Source organism: Coenobita brevimanus, chromosome 22 (genome assembly GCF_032717465.1).
Source record: "Coenobita brevimanus isolate Jiangsu-jjx chromosome 22, ASM3271746v2, whole genome shotgun sequence".
NCBI classification, from domain to species: Eukaryota; Metazoa; Arthropoda; class Malacostraca; order Decapoda; family Coenobitidae; genus Coenobita; species Coenobita brevimanus.
Genome location: NC_136975.1, coordinates 8,110,217 through 8,133,826, shown reverse-complemented (window position 1 = coordinate 8,133,826; position 23,610 = coordinate 8,110,217). Strand labels below are relative to the sequence as shown.

Sequence of the window (23,610 nt, the reverse complement as noted above, 5' to 3'; positions counted from 1 at the left end):
AAAAAAAAAAAAGCCGTGTTCTAACATAACCTAATCGATCTAACTAACCACAACTAACACAACCTAAAGTAACCTATTAACACCAACTTAACCTATCTAGCCTAACTAGCCTAATCTAACACAACCTAACCTAACATAACCTAAACCCAACTTAACCTATTAACACTAACTCAACCTACCTAGCCTAACTAGCCTAATCTAACACAACCCAACCTAATGTAACCTAAACCCGACTTAACCTAACCTAACCTAACCTAACCTAACCACACTAACTTGAATCTAACCTGACCTAAACCTAAACCCAACTTAACCTAACCTAACCTAACCTAACCACACAAACTTGAACAACGTAACCTGACAAACCTAGCATAACCTAGTATAGTTAACTTTACATAACACAACCCAACATAATTAACCTAACCTAATCCAACCTAACCTAACCACACTAACCCAACCTAATGTAATCTTACTAACCAAACACAACCTAACACTTCTACAGATCGAAACGTTGTTCTTTAATCGTCCATCATGAAGGCACTGCTGACTTCGGCAATAATGATGATGATGATAGCAGCTTCTGAACCGTTGGGCAAGCTGGGAATCGGGGGCTGTCATATTGAGACTCCATACAAGTTTATTCTCAGGGACTTGTTTGATTGGAAGTTAGGTGAGTAGGATTTGTCTGTTTGTTTTAATGCTGTGTGGAGATTAAACAGTGTAAAAGCAGTAGGTGTTGATGTGGGATATGCACGATTCTCGTCGGGAAACGTAGCTCCCTAACATCATTTCCTTAGCTATTTAATTTTGGATATGGCTGGTTATTTTCCTTTTATGCGTTACTTATGCATATTATGGTGATATTAAAATGATTTATGTAACACGGAGAAGGACTGTAGGGTGTAAGAAACAAAATACATCTCTTAAGGTGTTGGTGAGCTTCATCAATTGGCGACAATACGGGCATAAGCGTAGATAGGAGTGGCATAAATATTTTTTTATGGATTATACTAGAAATTAGTATTAGAAGAATTCTAGCACTGGAGTGTAAGAATGCCTAGCTATGCTCCTGTACAAAAATAATGGTGAAAGAAGTGTGTAAATAAAAATGTAGTATAATTAGTCTGGTAAGAGTATTTAGAAATCTTATGTGGAAGAATAATTAGAGGAAAAGTGGGGAATACAGCACAATGCCTGGTTAGTGATGACCAATGTGTTTTCAAAACACGCATTCTCGTCGACTAAAGAAGCTCCCTAATACCTTTTGCTTAGTGATTAAATTCCATACGACCCCCCACTGTTGCCTTTTACGTTTTAAAACAGCAACATGGAAGGCAAAAATAACACACAAGGGATCATTAATGAGTTGCATTCAAGGATAAACTTTTAGGGAAAATTTGCTAGGGAGCTTACTTAACTGTCGTTAATACAGGCTCAAGTGTGGTGTATTTCATTAAAGAAAGTGGCGATTGCAAGTATGAAGGAGGGAACGGTAATTTTGACATTTATGGATCTGGAAAAGCTGTATGACAGGGTGATTAGCGAAGGATTATGGAAAGCTTTGGGGATGTATGCTGTGGATGGAGAGCTGCTGAATGTTGCATTTGTTTTCCCCTTTACTGATGGAAATGTAGCGTGGATTCATAAAGGTTTGATTAAATATCAACAATGGAGTGAGGCAAGGGTGTATGATGTATTCCCAGTGTTATGATTGCATAGCGGTATATATATATATATATATATATATATATATATATATATATATATATATATATATATATATATATATATATATATATATATATATATGAGAGAGAGAGAGAGAGATACGGTTTTTGTGGTGTATAGTAATACTTATCGCCACATTACTTCATTCATGTGTCAGAATCTCACAATAACTCCCACGTCATTCATATATCAGACTCTCACAATAATTTCTTTTCTCTTCCCAGCGCTAACTCAGTGCAGTAAACCAAGGACGATGAAGTTTTGCCAGTCTCAGCTGGACAAATGCAGCCAGGTAACACATTCCACACGCTTTATTTGGCTTTACCTTAATTATTACACCTGTTAAAAGCTTGGCAACAACATACATTCTCTCTCTCTCTCTCTCTCTCTCTAAGTTTGCTCTCATTCAGCCTGTCTCCAAGAAGTATTGCCGCTGATGTGTTAAATGATTTTATGCACTGTTGATATTATTTCTTATTTGATGTATAATCACTTAATTGGTTTTTCGTTTTTACTCTAGTCATTCCTTTGGCTTTTTCCAGTTTATTTTTAGATGTAATCATTGAAATCCGGCGGTATTTAATCGTGCCTGTTGCATCGTCAGGAAAATTTCTTCCATGCATTCATCAAACAAACCTGTTGTTTTTGCCAAAACAGTCTTGTCTCTTGTATTTCGAAAGCCTTTGAATCTATCTGAAATATAATGATTCTGTAGAATCTTTCCGTTCGTAAACTTTTCTCAGGCCGTCAGGTATGGATTCAGTAAGGGAGAAGACTGTGGCACCAGTCGAACCGGGCGGCACTCCCAAGGTGGATGGAAAGCTCGTGACAGGGAGAGCTGGAGCTATCGGTTCATCAGTCCTCGAGACTAGTTCCTGAACATCCCCCTTTGCTGAAGTTTTTCAGTGTTGTAGTAACACACAGAGTAGGCCAGCATACTCTCCAGTACAAGTTTCTCTGTCAACACCAAACAAAATGCACAGTAAACAGTACAGTTCCTATTCAAAATTAACAAAAAATGGCGTTGTTCAACCATGCCTCGGAGTCCCCAGGGGGGGTGGGGACCATAAATGCCCCCATCACCTGACCCTTTCCCGGTGACGACCCAGCGAGATGCCTGGATCCACTGTCTGATTAATTTCTTCATTTCTGCAACATTCGAGGTCTTTCCTCTAACTTCTCTGTTGAGCACCGCCTCTGCTCCTCTAAACCTCATCTCTTCCTAACTGAGACTCAGCATTATGAGGCAACTAATAGGAAACCCTTCTCTGTATACTCCTACTTTCTCTATACTCATTGCAAAGACAAAGGTGGCTGTTGTGTATAATTATGGATGCAATGACTTACCTAGCTCTTATGTTCCTAAACTTGATTCTTCTGATTTCATTACTCTCTAGCTTTGGCTTTCCAGTCGTTCTCTGACTTAATATATCTGAATTGTCTACTTATCCCCTAATTCTACAGATTATGGAAAATTCTACTATCTTATTTCCACGACAGAACTCATCCTTCCCATTTATCCTTTCTCTGATATCTCCACTCTTAGAGATTTCAATGTTCACCACCACCTTTGGCACTCATCTCCTTTCATTGAACCACCTGGTGAACAAGACTACATCTTTTCTATCCTTAATGACATAGAGCAGCTTGAACAGCACCCTATCCATATCGCTGACTGCTATGGAGAGAGTTCCAACATACTTGTCCTCTTCCTTAAGCTAATCCATCTCCTTATGCTGTAAATCTTTCGTCTCCATTGGACCCCTCTGATCACAACCTTATCGCCTTATCGTGTCCTATTGCTCCATTACTCCAGTGGGCCCTCCAAAGACACGTTGGGTATGGCACTATGGAGCTGCTGATTGGGAAGACTTCAGGCAGTACTTTTTTTATTTTCCCTGGAATGATTACTGCTTGCATCGCCGACAGCCATCTTCGTGTGCCACGCGCATTACGAAGGTTACTCTTTCGGGCATGGAACCATATATTTCTTTCACATATCCTCTGACTAATACAAAAAAATAAATAAATAAATAACTTGGTTTAATCATGCTTGTTCTGATGCTGTTCACAGTATGGGGAAGGCGTATGAAAGGTATTGGAGCCAACCCACACCTGAATCTCATCTCTTTAATGTTTCTGCCCGGAATCGTGCTAAGTCTGTTTTTCACTTTGCAAAGAATAATTTCATCCATACTAATTGTTCTCATCTCTCCAACTCAAATTCTTCCCACTCCTTTTGGCACCTTGCCAATAACCTCTCTAATATTACCTAATCATCTTTCCCTCTTCTTTTCCACTCTGATGGTTCTGTAGGTATTTATTTTACTGATAAAGCAGAATTCTTCACTCAGACTTTCTCCTCCAATTCCACGTTAGACAATTCCGGTGCTGTCCCTCCATCCCTTCCCCCCTCTGACTTCCCACAGCAAACATTAAAGTTCCTTCAACTGAAGTATTTTCTGCTATCACTGGCCGCAATACTATCAATGCATATGGGCCTGATGGGGTCCCTTCTGTTGTTCTCAAAAACTATGCTGCTGTGCTTACACCCTGCCTAGGTAAACTCTTTTGTCTTTGTCAATTAACTTGCACCTTTCCTTCTTGATGGAAGTTTGCTCTCATTCTGCCAGTCCCAAAGAAGGGTGACCATTCACAGCCCTCTAACTATCGCCTGATTGCTTTAACCTCCTGTATTCAAAAGTTTTCGAGTCAGTTCTTAGCAATAAATAAATAAATAAATAAAGCAACTTTCCTAACAACTTTCCTTCTGATCATCAGTATGGGTTCCACCAGCGATGAGCCACTGGTGATCTTCTCACCTATCTTTCAGCCTCCTGGTCATCCTCTTTTCGTGACTTTGGAGAAAACTTTGCCATTGCATTTGACATTTCAAAGGCATTTGATCGAGTCTAGCATAAATCTTTAATTTCCAAACTACCCTCTTACGTTTTCCATCCTTCTGTCTGTGCCTTCATCTCTAGCGTCCTTTCTGGTCATTCTATAGCTACTGTTGTGGACTGCCACTGTTCTCCTAGAGCTGTCAATAGTGGTGAGCCTCAGGGCTCTTTCCTGTCATCAGCCTTCTTCCTTTTATTCATGAATGACCTAAGTTATACATCTAACCCTATCCACTCATACACTGATGACTCCACCCATCACCTTTCCATTCACTTCCTGCAACGTCCATCTCAGCAGTTGCTTCAACAAACAAGGGATGAGACTTGCACATACCTAATTTCTTGGCTCATATATCTCATTGGGTATAAAGAGCCTTGCTATTTTTAATGCTTCAAAAACTCAGTTCTTTCATCTGTCAGTCTGACAAAATCTTCCAAAGGAGCACCCTCTAATTTTTAACAATATCCAGCTCAATCCTGCATCATCTTTAAACATACTTAGGGTTTCATTCTCTCGGGAATTATCTTGGAAAGAACATATTACCTCCCATGTAAAATCTGCTTCCAAGAGATAGGGTCTGCTAAACCGACTCTGCACCTTTACCCCTGCACAATTGTTGTCTTTATACACGTTTTTTTTTTTTTTCGCCCCTGTGTAGACAACAGCTCTGATGTGTGGGGAGGCTTCCCACATACACCTCTCCTCAGTACGGTAGAGACAAAGGCTTTTCGTTTCATTAACTCTCCTCCTCCTTCTGGCTCCCTTCAACCTCTGTCTCTTCACCGCACTGTTGCATCTTTATCTCTTTTCTATCGCTGCTTTAGTGGTCACTGAACCTATGAACTGTTTGCTTGCATCCCTCCACCACTACGGCTGGTAAGTAGCACCCGTCTAAGGCGGTACCACTCTAAACTGGCGGTTTGGGTGGGGTGCGAACCTCTGTACAGTGGTGCCACGTGTTCCATACCCGCGATGTGAACGGCTCTGATATATGTAAAAGACATCACAATAAGATAAACACATAAGAATACAATGGTAACGTGTGTATTATAATATATGAAAGAACAGTAAACTTATTATGCGTAAAATATTTATATAGCAATACAGAAACGTGGCATAAATATTTTACAGTGGTGCTAAAAAACAAAAGTTGTCACTTTTATTGGCTGTTATCGTATTTCTGGGGTTGGTAATAATGTCACAATTATGATTATAAGATAATGTGCAGGAATATAAGTAAAAATATGCCAATTTCTTAGTAAAAAAGAAATAATACATTAAACCCTCGTGAGCGGCAACATTCACACACACTCAGTCTTACCCGGCCAGAGCTGCCTCGTATCACCTGGGTGGTGTGGAAATAAAGTCAGATTTACTGTACAGTACATTATAACGTAAAAGAAAATAACCAAAATGTATACTAAAATACCACAGACGAGAGAGAGAGAGAGAGAGAGAGGGGGGGGGAGGCAGACCTGGGGAAGTGTTGAGTGCAGCTTAATGAGAGAGAGAAAGAGGAAGAGAGGGAAGGAAGGAGGGAGAGAGTGATTGAATGAAAACAAATCATGGCGCCACAACAGCGAGGTCATCTGGCTCCATATGTAAAACAATAATATTTGAAAATATAATTAGATATAATAAAAACAAAATAAATGAAAGCACAAGTTCATAAGTCACTCATAAAAGAAACAAAATTCCCAAGGGTGACGCACATCTCCCCCCAGGAGAGAGAGAGAGAGAGAGAGAGAGAAGGCAGGCCAGGGGCAGTGTTGAGTGCATTGTCAAGCTGAGGGAAAGATGAAAGGAGGGAAGGAAGGAGGGCGAGAATGATTCAATGAAAACAGATCAAGGCGCCGCAACACCGAGGTCATCTGGTGCCATATGTAAAACAACAATATAATAAAAAACAAAATAAAGAAATGAAAGCACAAGTTTATAAGACACATAAAAGAAACGAAATTCCCTTGGGTGACGCACATCTCCCCCAGGAGAGAGAGAGAGAGAGAGAGAGAGAGAGAGAGAGGCATCACGGGTATGGAAAACATGGCAACACTGTACAGAGGTTCGTGCCCCACCCAAACCGCCAGTTTAGAGTGGTACCACCACAGTAACAAACAGTCATACCTTTTCTGCACAACTCCCTAATGCGAAAGTTAACCCCTGTTCCCAGTCCTTCATGTATGCGACAGGTCAACTCTGGAACTGTCTCCCTCTGTCTGTTTTTTCTACTGCCTACGATCTCGAGTCTCACAGGCAGTGCGGTCAGGCATGTCGAAATGAATAGATCTTGAATATGGCTCTCTGTTAATTTGTTTTTGTTTTTCTTCAAGGCAGCAATACGCAGGCCCCTAGCCTTTGTTTCGTTTTTCCTTGCATAAAAAAATAAATCATGGATGCCCTATTGGCGATTTTAATGAAGGAGTTCAGTTGTATATAAGACTGACTGTATATACTTTTATCTTCACTATAGTTATAATACCCTGCACACTGAGACTCGAGTGAATAATAGAAAAATAAATAAAGCCATGACAATTGTTATCAAATTTTGTGACTGAGTTCTCGTAAAATATAATATTAAGTATCTATCAGTGGACATACTGTAGTAGTAGTAGTAGTAGTAGATGTAGTAGTAATAGTAGTAGCTGCATCCCCAGATTCATCTGAATGTGAACCCAGTGACGGCAGGCTGAAGTTACCCATCCTCTGTGGACCACCATTCTCCTTTTGGGGGACAGGCTGTGCGTTACGGGATATTTGTAATACCAGGCAGTGGGTCCACCTAGTCATCGGTGCCACCACTTAAAAGGGTCCCTCTCCAGCACCAGACATACCGTAAACTGAGAAAAAAAAATAGTAACATAGATATAAATATCGGTCTCTAATAAGTCAGATTAAATTCACCTTGCCTCACAGTCACGTCAGATTCGTTAGGTAAAATCTGGGTGGGTTAGGCTAGATCTTTATGTTTTGATGATCAGCGGATTTATTCTACTTGCAAGAATCTCCTTTTGCACTTTAGTATAATATTTCCAAGTCATTTTCTCTATACTGCGCCATCAATCTTGCTGCCTGCAGTTGCTGAGGGTTACGTGATGACGTTGCCATGGCAACATCAGCCTATTTAACTTTTGTTTGGACGTTCAAACGCTCCAGCCCGCTCCATCTCTCTCTCGCCTCGCCAGCCCGCTCGCAGTCAGGACGCACTCCTTTGACCAAATACTTAACATTCTTTATAACTACGTCCACAGATCCTGCGTAACCTACACGGTGAGGTGGACGAACAGATCTACAAAGCAGTGCCTGGTTATGTTTCTGAGTGTTCTGAGCTGTTGGACACCCATATTAATGTAGAGTACTTCCCTTCAACCCTGGCTGGTAAGTTAGTTCTGTCTTCTGCTCCTCTCTCTCGCTCTCTCTCTCTCTCTCTCTGTCGTTCGTCCACCTTACGAGACATTGAGGGTTTTCACTTTTTTTTTTTCATCTTATCTCTAATACTTTAGTGTTAGAGGAAGACATTATTATGAACATATACTTTACTCGTTCTGTCTGTCTGTTTGTCTGTCTGTCTGCCTGTCTGTCTGTCTGTCTGTCTGTCTGTCTGTCTGTCTGTCTCTCTCTCTCTCTCTCTCTCTCTCTCTCTCTCTCTCTCTCTCTCTCAACATTAATAGAAACAAAATTCGTCATTCAGGAGAAAGGGCTGACTAATACCAAAGATCTCCACCCTCCTCACAAACTCTCATGCAGGGTTGTCCAAATATTGCCCACCCATTTCTCGGCTGCTCCGGGGACGGCTCAGTTAGCATTACCATGCAGCGCTTAGCAAATATCATTTTCTATTTCCCATTACACCTTTTGTGATTTATATTACCTTTTTTTTTTTTTTTTTACTGTAATGAAATGCATCATTTTTACTGATTTCAGAGAGGAACCAGAGTCTCTGTTCCCCACACCAGCAGACTAAGCCGTCTTTACAACACGCAAAGATAATGAAACATATGTGGATCACCCTGTATATCCCCAAGACAAGAGAGATAATATATATCTGCTATTATTTATTACTATAATAATAATAATAATAATAATAATAATAATATTGATAATAATAATAATAATAATAATAATAATAATAATAATAATAATAATAATATTATTATTATTATTATTATTATTATTGTTATTATTATTATTATTATTATTATAATTACTACTATTACAACAACAACAACAACAACAACTACTACTACTACTACTACTACTGCTACTACTACTACCACTGCTACTACTACCATTATTGTTATTATTACTGTTATTATTTTTATTATTATTATTATTATTAGTAGTAGTAGTAGTATTAGTATTAGATATTTACAGAAGAAATATGTGCAGCATGTGTTGTGGTGTGTGGAAGGAAGAGAAGACGGAGGGGGGTGCAAGGAACAGCGTGGTGGACTGAAGAGGTGAAACAGGTTGTGGCACAAAAAAAGAAAGCATACAATGAATGGGTGAGAAATAGGGGCGTGGAAGAAGTTGAGAGGCGGAAGAGAGAGTTATATGTGGAAAGGAAGAGAGAGGTGAAAAGATTAGTAAGAGAGAGTAAAAAGAGAGTGGATGAGAAATTTGGAAGGAATTTGAGTGTAAAGTGGAGGGACTGTAAGAAAATGTTCTGGAGAGAAGTGAAAAGAGTAAGACAGGGTGGAAGTGAAGTTAGCAGGGGAGTGAAAGATAAAAATGGTAGATTACTAGTGGAGAAGGGAGAAAAAGTGAGCAGATGGAGAGAACACTTTAAGGAATTGTTGAACGTAGAGGATGGAAGTAATGCGAGTATAAGTGGCTGGGGAATGGCTGGGAGAAGGAGGGAGGTGAGAAGACAGGAAGAAATCAGTAGGATAGAAGTTGTGGAAGCAATGAAGAAAGTTAAATCAGGGAAAGCCCCAGGAATTGATGGAGTGTGTGGTGAAATGCTGAAGCATGGGGGAGAGACAGTAGTAGAATGGATGTGGAAGATGTGCAGATTGGCCTGGGAGGAAGGTAGAGTCCCGGAGGATTGGAAGTCAGGTATAATTATTCTCTTGTACAAAGGAAAAGGGGAAAAAGAAGTGTGTGGTAATCATAGGGGCATTTGTCTTCTTAGTATAATGGGAAAAGTGTATGGTAGGATACTTATAGACAGAGTTAGAGAAAGAACAGAGAAATTAGTTGGAGAAGAACAGGGAGGCTTTAGGAAGGGAAGAGGTTGTGTAGATCAGATATTCATTCTTAGATCTTTAGTAGAAAAGTTTCTAGAGAAGGGAAAGAAGTTGTATGCGGCTTTCATGGATTTGGAGAAAGCATATGACAGGGTGGATAGACAAGGATTGAGGAAAGTGTTAAGAATATATGGAGTAGATGGGAAGTTCTTGCATGCTGTGAAGAGTATGTACGATGGTGCGAAGGCTGCAATGCGTGTGGATGGTGAACTAAGTGAATTTTTCTCTTTGAAAGTTGGTTTGAAACAGGGATGTGTCATGTCTCCATGGTTGTTCAATCTGTACATGGATGGGGTAATAAAAGAGGTACAAGGTAGGGTAGTGGATGTTGAGTGGCCCTGGTGAGAGAGGATAGTGTTTGGAAACTCCCTGTACTGTTGTTTGCGGATGATACTGTGTTGTTGAGTGAAGACGATGGGGAGCTGCAAGGCTTGGTGGATGAGTTTGAGAGAGTGTGTAAGAAACGGAACCTAAAGGTGAATGTAGGGAAGAGTAAAGTGATGGTCTTTGAGAGAGGTGAAGTTAGTGAATGTACAGCGAGGTTAGATGGTGAGGAATTGGAAAATGTGAGTACGTTTAAGTATTTGGGTAGTGTGATGAGTAAGGATGGAGGTTTGGAGGGTGAAGTGCTTGAAAGGGTACAGCAGGGAAGAAAGGTTGCTGGTTCCTTGAAAGCAGTGATAAGAAACAGGGAAGTGAGCATGGAAGTGAAAAAGTTACTACATAACAGTATTGTGATACCAACTCTAACGTACGGAAGTGAAGCTTGGACCTTGTTGGAAGGACACAAGTCAAGAGTGAGAGCAGTGAAAATGAGTTATTTAAGAGGAGCCTGTAGAGTCACGTGGAGAGACAGGCTGACGAATGAGGATATAAAGGAGCGTTGTGGTGTGGATGTGGATGTGATAGGAAGCGTTATGAGGAACACACTGAGGTGGTTTGGCCATGTGGAGAGGATGGAGGTGAAAGACTGACGAAGAGAGTGTATGTGAGTGAGGTGGAGGGGGGAAGAGGGAGGGGGAGGCCGAGGATGAGATGGAGGGATGGGGTGGAGAGGTATATGAGAGAGGGGGGTGTGAGTTGGGAGCAGGGCAGTGAAATGGCGGGGGACAGGGCGACTTGGAGGCGATTTGTTTGTGGCCACCCCAAACGGGATTGAGGCGTCTGGCAATAGATAGATAGATAGATAGTATTAGTATTAGTATTAGTATTATCATTTTTATTATTATTATTACTGTATCATTATTTATTATTATTATTATTATTATTATTATTATTATTATCATTATTATTATTATTCCGTCACGTTTCCTCTCCGATTATCGTCATATTTGTTGACGATGTACATCACTATGACCCTATTACACTGACCCAGTTTCATGGACCATGATCTACTTTTTAAGGTAAAAGGCCCAAAAATGTCCAAAAATCATATATTTTTTAACTTACTCCAAAACTACCGCAATTACATGAACATGGAAGGAAATCCCGAGATATATTTTCTAAACATTTGTATGGAAAAAATCTGAAGGTCATTCATGCGTGACATTACGATATTTAGGACACCCCAGTTTTCAACCCTGTTCGATTGCTCTTCCATACAGAAAAATGAATAAATAAATGAGGCACCTCTTGGCCTAAGGAGTTTGGTTTGGTCCTGGACCAGATATGTATATTTTTTGGTGGTAGTCTGACCATCATTTTGATAGTTATATATAAAAAAAAATCTAAGTTTAGCCATATTTTCATTGGAGGACAACAGTAACTTTATTTGGCAGTTACAGTCTTCTAGTTGATCTCCGCCTCCTAACACTGGTCGAGATCCTTGTATCCATCAGTATTTTTATTATTATTGTTCTCCACCTATTATCATAAGTGGAGATTTTTGTATCTATCATTATTATTATTATTATTATTATTATTATTCCATCACTTTTCTTCACCGATTTTCATCATACTGAGATGCAAAGCACCCTGGCCCTGTTACACTGACCTAGTTTCAGTGACATCGATTTTTTTTAATTTAAACATTTGTACATAAATATTATTACATAGTCTTAAAGCCTCACTTTGGCTCATGGGGCTATTTGAAAAGACTGAACTTGAAAAATAATCATGTTATTTGGTTACAATACAGTAAATTAAAATAATTTTAACACTTGGTTACAATACAGTAAATTAATCTAATGTATCTCCTATTTTTACTATTAGAGTTATATAATAAAAATGAATTGCAAAGTATATGTTTATGCGTCACTATTTTTATGCAGGTAACAGCAGCGGGGTAGAGAGTGTTTTTCTCCATCTGTTTGCAGCCAGCTTTACTTGGTGTGTAGACATCCTTGTTACACCAGGTGTGGCTGCCGTGAAACTATTCCACAAACTTGCAGTCCTGGCTGTGTAGGTTCGCTGATGCTGTGACGTGTGTGAGCGAGGTACTGTCACACGTTCATCAGTGGTTTGCGCCGTTCTTGTGGCCCTTGGAGTGGTGCAAGAAGGAAGACACAGTGAAGCCAGGTGGGGAGTGTGCTGCACCTGAGCCTTGTGACAGACCACAAGTGCTGACACATCCCGACGGTGTTCCAGGAATGTTATGCCGGAGAGACTTGGCTAGTCATTGTCTGTCTCCACCAGTCGCATAACACGACGCTGTACTGCATCCAGTCTCTTCATGTGTGTGGCAGCACTAGACATCCACGACAAGACTCCATATTCCATGTAGAATCTGATTTGAGCCTTGTATAGTGTGTTGATACCCCTTTCATCAAGGCTGCCTGCCACCCTGCGTAGGGCAGACACCCGCTGGGAGGCCTGTCGGGAAACAGCATCCACGTCATGGTCGTATCGTAGCTCATGGTCTACCGTTACCCCCAGAATTTTTATGAGATTCTGGATTGGCAGACTCGTGCTTCCAAACTGCAATGCTTCAGACAAGGCCTCATAGGCAGCTGGAGACTGGGATCTCACCATCGCTTGAGTCTTCTCTGATGCAAAGTTGACCTGCCACATCATTCCCTATTCCTCCATCAGCTTCAATTGCCTGTTGATGGCAGTGATAGCACGTTGGCTGTCACCACGGCAGGAGGAGTAGGATAGTGTGCATTCATCTGCATATGCCTTCACTGCTGGTAACTGTTGGAGAAGATCGTCAATATACAAGTTCCACAGGATAGGCCCCAAAACTGAGCCTTGTGGAGCCGAGGCTCGTACAGGTGCTGGTCTGGAAGTTTGCCCATTGATGACCACTCGTAGAGTCCTCCCCTGAAGGTAAGCTTCCAGTAACATCAGCAGGCTGCCTTGGATGCCCTTGGCCTTGAGTTTTTTTTATAAGACCTGAGTGCCATACTCTGTCGAAGGCCCCAGCAATGTCTAGGGCTACCACAATGGTGTCCAGGTCCTCATCAAGGGAGTTCTGCCAATCTTGTGTGAGGAGGAGATGATCTGAGGTTGAACGTCCGGGTCTGAAATCGAATTGTTTCTCTGAGTGGAGATTATTGTTTTCCAAGTGTGCGCAGATGGTTGCAGCCACTACGCTCTCAAACACCTTGCCTATGACAGAGAGAAGAGAAATGGGCCTGTAGTTTTTGGGTTCCATCCTTGCATTCTTTTTGTGGACAGGGATGACGTTTGCCTCCTTCCAAATTGAGGGCCATTTGTTCCCTCTAAGGCACGCACCAAAGACTATAGTGAGAGGACCTGCCAGCTCCTTAGCACATTGTTTGAGCTCGTGTGGGCTGATATTGTCTGGGCCAGTGGCTTTTGTCACATCAACTGCTTCCAGAAGTCTTTGGACCTGCTTAGTTGTTACTGAGGCATTTGTCATCGCTTCCTCTGTCTCTTGTGTAGGTGAAGGTCTGTTTGGATCATCTACCATCATTTTATTTGAAAACATCTTTGCCAGGAGTGATGCTTTGTCTTCGCTGCTAGTAGCTGTTGAGCCGTCTGGCCTGCTGAGGGGAGGCACACTCTCATGGTGGAAGGTACCTTGTCTTTCCTTGACAAGAGTCCACCAAGTCTTGCTTCCAACTCCTGGTCCAGTCAGCTTCCTCCTTAAGTTTTCAGCCCAATGTTTTCTTTCCCATTTGTTGGTGGCATTCATTCTCTTACAGGCTTCTGGATGCAGGAATTTATTTCGCTGAGATGGCCGTTGCTTGAATTTTCGCCATGCAGAATGCTTTTTCTCAGCAGCCTCACGACACCGATAACCAAACCAGGCTGGGTTTGTTGGCTTGTTCAGGTAGCTTCTGTGAGGAACAAATTGTGACTGTAGCTCAAACACCTTAGATGTGAGTGCTTGTGCCCTGTCATCGGCATTACCCACCAGTAGAGTCTCCCAGTCAGTGTTTGCCAGTGCCTGTCTCATGCTTGTCCAATCTGCTCTCTCCCACAGCCAGATAGTGAGGGGTACAAAATCTTCCCTTGCTACATTCATGTCTACTCTGACAAGGACAGCATAATGGTCTGAGCTGCCTACTTGTCCAAGTTGGTGGCAGTGGATGCTTGCCTTAGGGAGGTCTGTCAGCACAGGATCCAGTAGTCCTCCACGCTCATGTGTTGGGAAGGTTACATGGTTAGTTAGGCCCTGCACTGTTATTAGACTGTCATAAGCTTTCTTTTCTAAATGGAAGTTAAGGTCCCCCAATAACATGATGTGTTGACATTTGTTTTCTATGAGTATGGTATCGAGCTTCTCTTTAAGGAAATCAAGGGAGAATCTTCCTTGCCTTGGGGGGCGATATATAACACACAGTAGGAAGCCACTGTTGTCAACCAGTACCACCCAGAAAAAGAGTGCTTCCATTAGAGGGGGCAGGTTTACTGTTAGTTCCTGCATCTGTAGGTCACATTTGAAGCAGGCAGCTACACCTCCTCCTGCTCTGTCACTACGATCCTTCCTCACCCAATGGGTGTATCCAGGTAAACTGCCAAATGTTGGTTCTACCTCATCAATGAGCCATGTTTCCGTCACGGCAACAATGTCTGCCTGATTACATAGGACAAAGTTGTAGGCCAGGTCTCCAGCGTTCGTGCGGAGACCCATAACATTGGCTGATATTACCGTTAAGTTTTTCATAATATTGCTATGTCCTTGCTGCTTGTTCACAGTGTGAGAATGAGAATGAGACTGATCAGTAAACATAATAAAAAAGTGGCTGCACAAATGCCAAAGTCATATGCCACTGGACAACAAGGTAACAGACCCCCCCAAAAAAAAATATAATAATAATAATAAAACAATGTAGAAAGTAAATACATAAAATGAAAACAGAATAATTTATTAAATATCAATTACCTATAAGAGTGGAAGGAAACCCGCCTCCTGAAGAAAACTATAAATATGAGTGAAATAGCCACTGGCTTCATGCACTGAGGACAGACAGTAGGCACCATCCGTCCCCTATGCCGAAGGAGAAGTCTTTGACGTAGGTCCCCCAGACAACAAGGGACGGACAGTAAGGGAAGCAAGGCTATCATCACAATACGGCTGGAGTCCCACCACCCATCAGGAACCCAAGAGTAAGCCCTGAGTGGCCAATGTGAAGCTGAGCAACAGATATCTCCAATCACTAAGACATGGGGGAGAGAACCCTCGCCACAACTACCCTCTGATAAATTTTCATTTAATTGAGGAACAGCTCCCACTGTCTCTGCCAGAAAGTACGTATCGCATACTTCAAGGAAGGTGTCATATCGGAAGCAGGAAGTGGGTAGTTGGTACGGAGCCATCATGAAGATACAGCTTTAGCTGTTGTATCCGTCCTCTAATTGCCCTCCCCCCCCTCCCACACACACACACCAACATGCACAGAAATCCAACAAAACTGGACAAGCTTACCATGCCTCTGTATCATGAAAGGCCAAAAGGACGCTTATAGAAGCACTAAAATCGTACAAAAAGTCTCCTCATATGTTAATATCAGCTGAAAAGTTGAAACGACAACTGTCAGTTCCACAGGAAAAATAGAGGATTCTAGAGGAAAACTTCTCTTAAAAACAAAACAAAAGGAAAATCACAGCAAACCCAACACCAATATCTAATTTCGTACCTCCTAAATATCAGGAATGGTGCCTCTGTGAAAGGATGAATGATCCAAAAGCAGCTGATAAAAGCTGGAGAGGCAATACATGACTTGGTACCTTCAATATCTCTGCACACTTGCACCTATGGGAGGAACCATGGAGCGATCCTTAGGAGTAAGAGAGGACAGACAGGCTCTGCAGACCCATATTCCCCATAATTTGCCCGACTCTGTAGCCAAACGGATACAGAGAGTGAAGATGCAAATCTTAATACTGAAAAATGACTCGTGACACACAAACTCCTTTGCGTGAGTGTGGCATAGGTCTTACACGATTCCATCTCTGAATGATTAGTGACTTGCCTTTAGATCTAGGGGAGGCACACCAGCCTTGATCAAAAAATAGGAATAAGGGATGATTTGAAAACATCAGTAGCTAGATGTAAACCACCATTATGAACATGATTGAGAATATGAAGCAACAGCCCAGTAGCATGTTAAGAGCCCACTGGGGCCAGATATAGGGGTACGAGTGTCTTCTGATCAGCACCTCACGAGGTATGATAGTATCCTCAACAAATTCATTGTTGGCAAACAAGATACACTTAAAAGCCTCAAATGTGAAATCCAATTAAGTCTACAGTCAAAAGTTAAGAAACTTCCCCACGCACTGTAGCCGGTGCCCACTTAGAAATGAATCAGAGTCTGGGTGACCCCCCCCCCTCATTCTAAAAAATGCAGTGCCATAGTCTTGCTTAAGAAAAAGGAAAACCCCTCCGTAGTGGCCAGTTAGCGACCCTGTCCAGTGCTAGCTACATACTCCTCTCAACTGCATAAATCTGGGATCCAGCAAACCATATCAGTTGGACATCCACATAGAGGGAAGAACACACCCCCTCAGGCAGGGAACCTATTATTCCATTTATGATAACAGCAAATAGAGGAACACTGAGCACACTGCCATTTTGGAGCACCCTCCTCCTGAACTCGATGGACAGGGAGTGAGGAAACCACATGCACTTGAAACTTGCGATCTGGTAAGAATTCGCTAAGAAATAATGGTAGACAGCCACACATCTTAGAACTGTGAAGCTAAATCAGAATACCATTAGGCCATATCATGTCATATGTTTTTTCCAGGTCAGAGAACACAGCCACAAGATGTCAAGATGCAAAAGCCTCACATACTGTTGATTCAAGTCTGATGAGGTTGTATGATGTACATCGCATTCTACAAAATCCAATTTGTGAGGGAGAGAAAAAAATGTTTCTAGATACCAAACAAGACTCACACTAACCATCTTCTCAACAAGTGTCCACACACAAGACACCAAACAAACTGGACGATAATTGGTGACACCAGAGTGATCATTATCTAGGTTAGGAAATGGGGGTACTAAACCAATCTTCCACTTACGGAAGAATATACCTTCGGCGCATTCCACTTACAAAGATCGAATAAAAATAGAGAATCATATGGTAAATGGCAAATCATAGCATAAGGAATGTCATCAGGTCCAAGAGCAGAGTCACTACACTGCTGGAAGGCATCACACCGTTTACGAAGAGTGAAGAACACATTATGAGGTTCTCTATTAGATGAAAAAGAAATACCTAACCTATCTTGTTGATGCCGAAAACAGTGAAATAGTTTGGTGGGATCTGATTTAGAAACATTATAGCAGTGTCTGCCAGGGCTGAAGCTACCTCAAAGACGTTAGATCCAGATGACCCCTGGGGTTTACGAACCAAGGCAGGAGGTGAATACTTGCCCGTTATTTTCCTCACCTTCTCTCAGATCAGTGGTAAAGGAGTGAACGAGGTGACACAAGCGACATGAGTTCTCCAAGAAGTACAACGTGAGTTTTTCAGAACCCACCGATAACTGGCATGAACTTTTTTAAACAGAATTTTGAAAACGACACAAGTGTTATTTTCCCGAATCTTCTACTGGCAGCATTGTACACACTTTTGGCCAAAGCACAATCCTCATTCCACCAAGGCACAGGTCTCCTACAAAACTTTCCAGACGTTGGAGGAATAGTGGAAAAACTAACCTGATATACAGTAGATGTAAAATACTGTTCTAAATCATCAACACTCTAAAAGCCAGGAACACTGTAGTCAAAATCACAGTGTTTTGCTAACTCTGCCCAGTCAGCCTTACCCAACACCAGTGGGGGAAAAGGTTCACCGGCTGCATGACCTGGGCCGTACTATAAAAACCCAGAGTTCAGGCGGTCCAACGGCGACGTTTAGTCGTCAGATGATCCTGAGCATCAGTCATCCTTACTATAAAAATTCTCGACTGTCAGTCCTGGTGAAACCCAGTTTAGGAGTTTGAATGCCGCGATAGTCGCTAGATTGGGCGAGAATGAGTCGCATAAGGGCTAACAGAGCGCGAATTTCGAAGGTTTCTTCCGTTCAACCCAATCTGACTTATTATTTTTATGTAGGAACATGTGTACATGTGCTGGAATTGGTAAAAATTTACGGTAAAAGGCATAAAAAGCAGGCATTTATGAGCAACATACAGTATCCTGTATACGCTAATCATGAATTATGATTCATCCTCCTTCTGCTATTATTTGCAAGGCAAAATTATGGTACTGAGGATATTTAAATCTGAATTTATACAAGTAAAGTGAATGCATTATTGCATACTTCATAGACTTCCATTATATGTTTCCTAACAGCTCACAAGTCAGGACCTATACAGCAGCATATCTAGATTATGTGCGCTTTACTCATGTAGCAGTACATCCTATGTTCCTAAATTTATACTGCAAGATGTAAATGCATAGTTATTATAGAATTATTTTTCAGAACGGAAACTGCTTTGCATCTTTACACAGCTGGTTGAATGGTTACTTTCACTGCAGCACAGACTCAAGAGGGATGCAGTAACACCCCTCCATTTTATTTTTTTTAAAGCAAATTCTTTTCATACCTGCATTCGAGCCATAACCAGCAGACCTTGATGGAAAATATTGATTATCGGATGTGTGTACTGTCACAGCTGTTCATTCACTTTCAATATATTTGGCTATAATTTTCTCCCTTATACTATTGCCACTTTCCCTGTCCCTGTTATTACTAGTAAATTTCCAGTCTAGCTCAGAAATTATACTTCTCTTTTATTCACATTCTTGATTATTACCTTTCCCTTCAGTGTGCAATCATTTCCTAAGTTACTTGGTAGTGTATAGTACTTCTTTTTCTCTTCCAGTTTGCTATATATGTTTTACCTCTTTTCCCAGAAATCATTCTACGTCTACATTACTTTCATTCAATTCTGATTTATACATTTTCAATCAGCTTACTGTTCTGTTTTCCTAGCTTTTTCATAAACTTTTCATAAGCTTGGTGTTGGTCTCCTTCACTAACTACTTATCTCATTATTTCCAGTTTACCAGAGTCACTGCTTAACTGCCCCTGTCATATTTTTGTATAACCCCCTAAAACCAATAATCTCTACCTTTCCTACACCCATCTACACCTCTGTTACAATAGCTGTCATTTCCATATCTAATATACTATAACACTAGCCGTGTGTCTGTGTGTATATATTTTGGGCAGCCGAAACTACACATTCAAATCGCACCAAAATTGGCAAAAAAATCGCCAAAAATTCACTGATGTGAAAAAACTTGGTCCCATCATGATTGAAAAAATTTACTATATTTAATGAGCGATGACATTTTGATGAAAAAAACGCTGCTCCAGGCGACCGGCATAGGATCTCCGTAATTTTTTGCCCATAGGTACAACTAAAATAAACTATAGCAGAGCGAGATCCTTCCGCAAGGGCAAGTGCGAGGGGCCCACGAGCACTTGTAATTAACTAATATTCTTATTATATGTAGATGGTACAAGCCGTTTCCTTAGGCCTGTAGCTATTTACAGATAAGAAAAGCTCTTGGGATAGAAAGAGACTTAAAGATTAATTTTTCCGTGAATCTCATGAAATAGTCTGCATTATTAATTTTACTAACAAATTTTGTATTAAAGCCAATACCTCTGTGCTCAAATCTGAGTGCTTGATTGAAATAGGTAAATATTTTGCCAGCATCCTAACCAACCATTTCACTTCTACCAGTGGTAACTTTATCTATCCTACCAAAATCAGCTGATTTATTTTGCTGCAAAAACGAATTATATGATTCAGTTAAGAACTTAACTGACTGCATTTACTTTGTACTAAAGAAACCTTTTAGTACTCTATTTTTTTACTCATTTTTGTAACTTAACTGTGTAAGCGAACTAAAGCACGTGGGGTGGTTCGGGTTCGTTGCTCACGTAATGCCACTCAGGTATGAGTGAGGCTGGTCACTCTCATCTTCAATGTCAGGACCAACTTTCCTAGCCCCCGGTTCCTACGCTCCTCATGGGGCGACGTGGGACTGATTGATGGATGGTTGGATATTCAGGTATACTGTATGTCTCTCTCTCTCTCTCTCTCTCTCTCTCTCTCTCTCTCTCTCTCTCTATATATATATATATATATATATATATATATATATATACTGCCAGACGCCATAATCCCGTAAGGGGTGGCCACCAGCAAATCGCCTCCATGTCACCCTGTCCCCCGCCATTTCAGTGCCCTGCTCCCAGAACCCCCCCCCCCTCTCATATGCCTCTCCACTTCACCCTTCCATCTTATCCTTGTTCTACCTCCTCCCTCTCTCCCCCTCCACCTTACTCACATACGCTCTCCTCGTCAGTGTCTAACTCTAACTCTCTGCCCTTGGTGAGAAACGGGGTCCAGATGATGATGATGATGATGATGCTATATATATACATATATATGGACCCTCTGTGGTACAGTGGTAGAGTGTGCGTTTCGTACACGGGCGAGCCAGGGTTCGCGCCCCGCCAGGGTACTAAACTTTGGGAGTGTTCACCAGGCCACGTACTGCATTGGCAGACACAAGGGGTGCTGTGATTGAACCAGTGTCGCTTACTATAAAGTATGCTTGCTCCCAGTCGGCTCGTGTGTGCCGATTACACTTGGTTCACAGACTACACACACATCCAAAGCCACTCCAACACTACAATTACACTTACAGCACTTCTCACCCTTCATACAATCTCTACCAGACAGCCTAAGCCAATTGGTAGAGATACATTGGCTGTAACGTCCCGACTTCGGTCGCGATAAGCCTGTCCTGCAGTGGATACTCAAACAGCTGATGATTATTCTTTTTTTTTATGCAAGGAAGAAGGAACCAAAGGCCAGAAGCCCGCAATTTTTGTTCCTTCCAAGAGAAAAACAAAATACAAGAGAGAACCAAATTCAAGATCCGATCATTTCGAGATGCCTGAACACACTGCGTTTGAAAGACTGGAGATCATAGGAAGCAGGGAATACAAAGAGAGGGAGACAATTCCAGAGTTGCCCTGTTGCGTAAATGAGGGACTGGGAGTAACGGTTAACTCTTGCATTAGAGAGTTGGACAGAAAAGGGATGAGAGTTTGCTGCTAGACGGGTGCTATGCGCCCGTCGTAGAGGTGGAGGAATGCATGCAGAAAGTTCAGATGATGATGATATATATATATATATATATATATAGATAGATAGATAGATAGATAGATAGATAGATAGACAGATATAGATAGATAGATAGATTAGATAGATAGTTAGATACATAGATATAGATAGACAGACAGATAGAAAGATTTTATATATATATATATATATATATATATATATATATATATATATATATATATATATATATATATATATATATATATCCATGCATGGATACATACATACCATCATACACACATATACACACACACACACACACACATATATATATATATATATATATATATATATATATATATATATATATATATATATATATATATATATATATATGCATGGATACATACATACCATCATACACACACATACGTATATATATATATATATGGACCCTCCGTGGTATAGTAGTAGAGTGTGCGTTGTGCACGCTGGTGAGCGCGGGTTCGCCTCCCGCCATACTTGTAAAAACTTTGGGAAGCGTTCACAAAGCCACTTGCTACTTTGGTGGACACAAGGGATGCTGTGGTTGAACCAGTGTCCCATTCTAATATGCTTGCACCCAATCAGCTTAAGGCGTGCCGATTACACTTGTAACTACAAACACATCCAAAGCCGCTACAACACTACAGTCACACTCAGAAGCACTTCTCAAGCTACATACAGTCTCTACCAGACAGCTTAAGTCACTGGATAGAGGTACATTGGCTGTATCATCCCTGCTTCTGTAGGAATAGGCCGGTCCTGCAGTGGACCTCAACGGCTGATGATGGTGGTATATATATATATATATATATATATATATATATATATATATATATATATATATATATATATATATACAATAAAGGCGAGTGTTTGAATGTTTCTTACATATAAATTCGGCATCCTTAGGGTCTACTCCCACATATGATGCATATTCTGAATCAGCATGATCCAGGGAGTGTTTTAGTATATAATTTATTAGGATTAATTGTATGATGAAAAGTCACATTAGGTATTCTGGCCGAAGGCCTAATCAGCCCTCTGCAGGAGCTAACCGAGAAAGTCCGGCCAGAGGGGCGGACCTTTTCGGCTAGTATACTGTGTATATATATATATATATATATATATATATATATATATATATATATATATATATATATATAAATATATATATATATATATATGTAGGTAGATCGATCGATCGATCGATCGATAGGTAGATAGATAGATAGATCTATTGCCAGACGCCTCAATCCCGTTTGGGGTGGCCACAAACAAATCGCCTCCACGTCGCCCTGTCCCCCGCCATTTCACTGCCCTGCTCCCAACTCACACCCCCCTCTCTCATATACCTCTCCACCCCATCCCTCCATCTCATCCTCGGCCTCCCCCGCCCCTTCCCCCCACCACCTCACTCAAACACACTCTCTTCGTCAGTCTTTCACCCTCCTTCCTCTCCACATGGCCAAACCACCTCAATGTGTTCCTCATAACGCTTCCTATCACATCCACATCCACATCACAACGCTCCTTTATATCCTCATTCGTCAGCCTGTCTCTCCATGTGACTCCACAGGCTCCTCTTAAATAACTCATTTCCACTGCTGTCACTCTTGACTTGTGTCCATCCAACAACGTCCAAGCTTCACTTCCATACGTCAGAGTTGGTATCACAATACTGTCATGTAGTAACTTTTAATCTTCCATGCTCACTTCCCTGTTTCTTATCACTGCTTTCAAAGAACCAGCAACCTTTCTTCCTTGCTGTACCCTTTCAAGCACTTCACCTTCCAAACCTCCATCCTTACTCATCACACTACCCAAGTACTTAAACGTATTCACAATTTCCAATTCCTCACCATGCAACCTCGCTGTACATTCACTGACATCACCTCTCTCAAAGAGCATCACTTTACTCTTCCCTACATTCACCTTTAGATTCCTTTTCTTACACACTCTCCCAAACTCAAAGTCTTGCAGCTCCACTTCGTCTTCACTCAACAACACAGTATCATCTGCAAACAACAGTACAGGAAGTTTCCAAACACTATCCTCTCTCACCAGGGCCACTCCAACATCCACTAGCCTGTCTTGTACCTCTTTTATTACCCCATCCATGTACAGATTGAACAACCATGGAGACATGACACATCCCTGTTTCAACCCAACCTTCAAAGAC

The 23,610-nt window shown here is 41.3% G+C and overlaps 1 protein-coding gene and 1 pseudogene across 1 annotated transcript in view; one reads left to right on the top strand and one right to left on the bottom strand.

The window, feature by feature from the left end:
- The first annotated feature begins 508 nt into the window (after positions 1-508).
- Positions 509-23,610, top strand: part of LOC145392374 (uncharacterized) — a 59,380-nt gene continuing 36,278 nt past the window's right edge. The window contains exons 1-3 of the mRNA XM_080266776.1: positions 509-667; positions 1,950-2,017; positions 7,875-8,001. Of these exons, the coding sequence (XP_080122902.1) occupies positions 529-667; positions 1,950-2,017; positions 7,875-8,001 (334 nt within the window). The 5' untranslated portion in view covers positions 509-528. The remainder of the gene's footprint in view (positions 668-1,949; positions 2,018-7,874; positions 8,002-23,610) is intronic.
- LOC145392341 (uncharacterized) lies at positions 12,135-12,881 on the bottom strand (annotated as a pseudogene).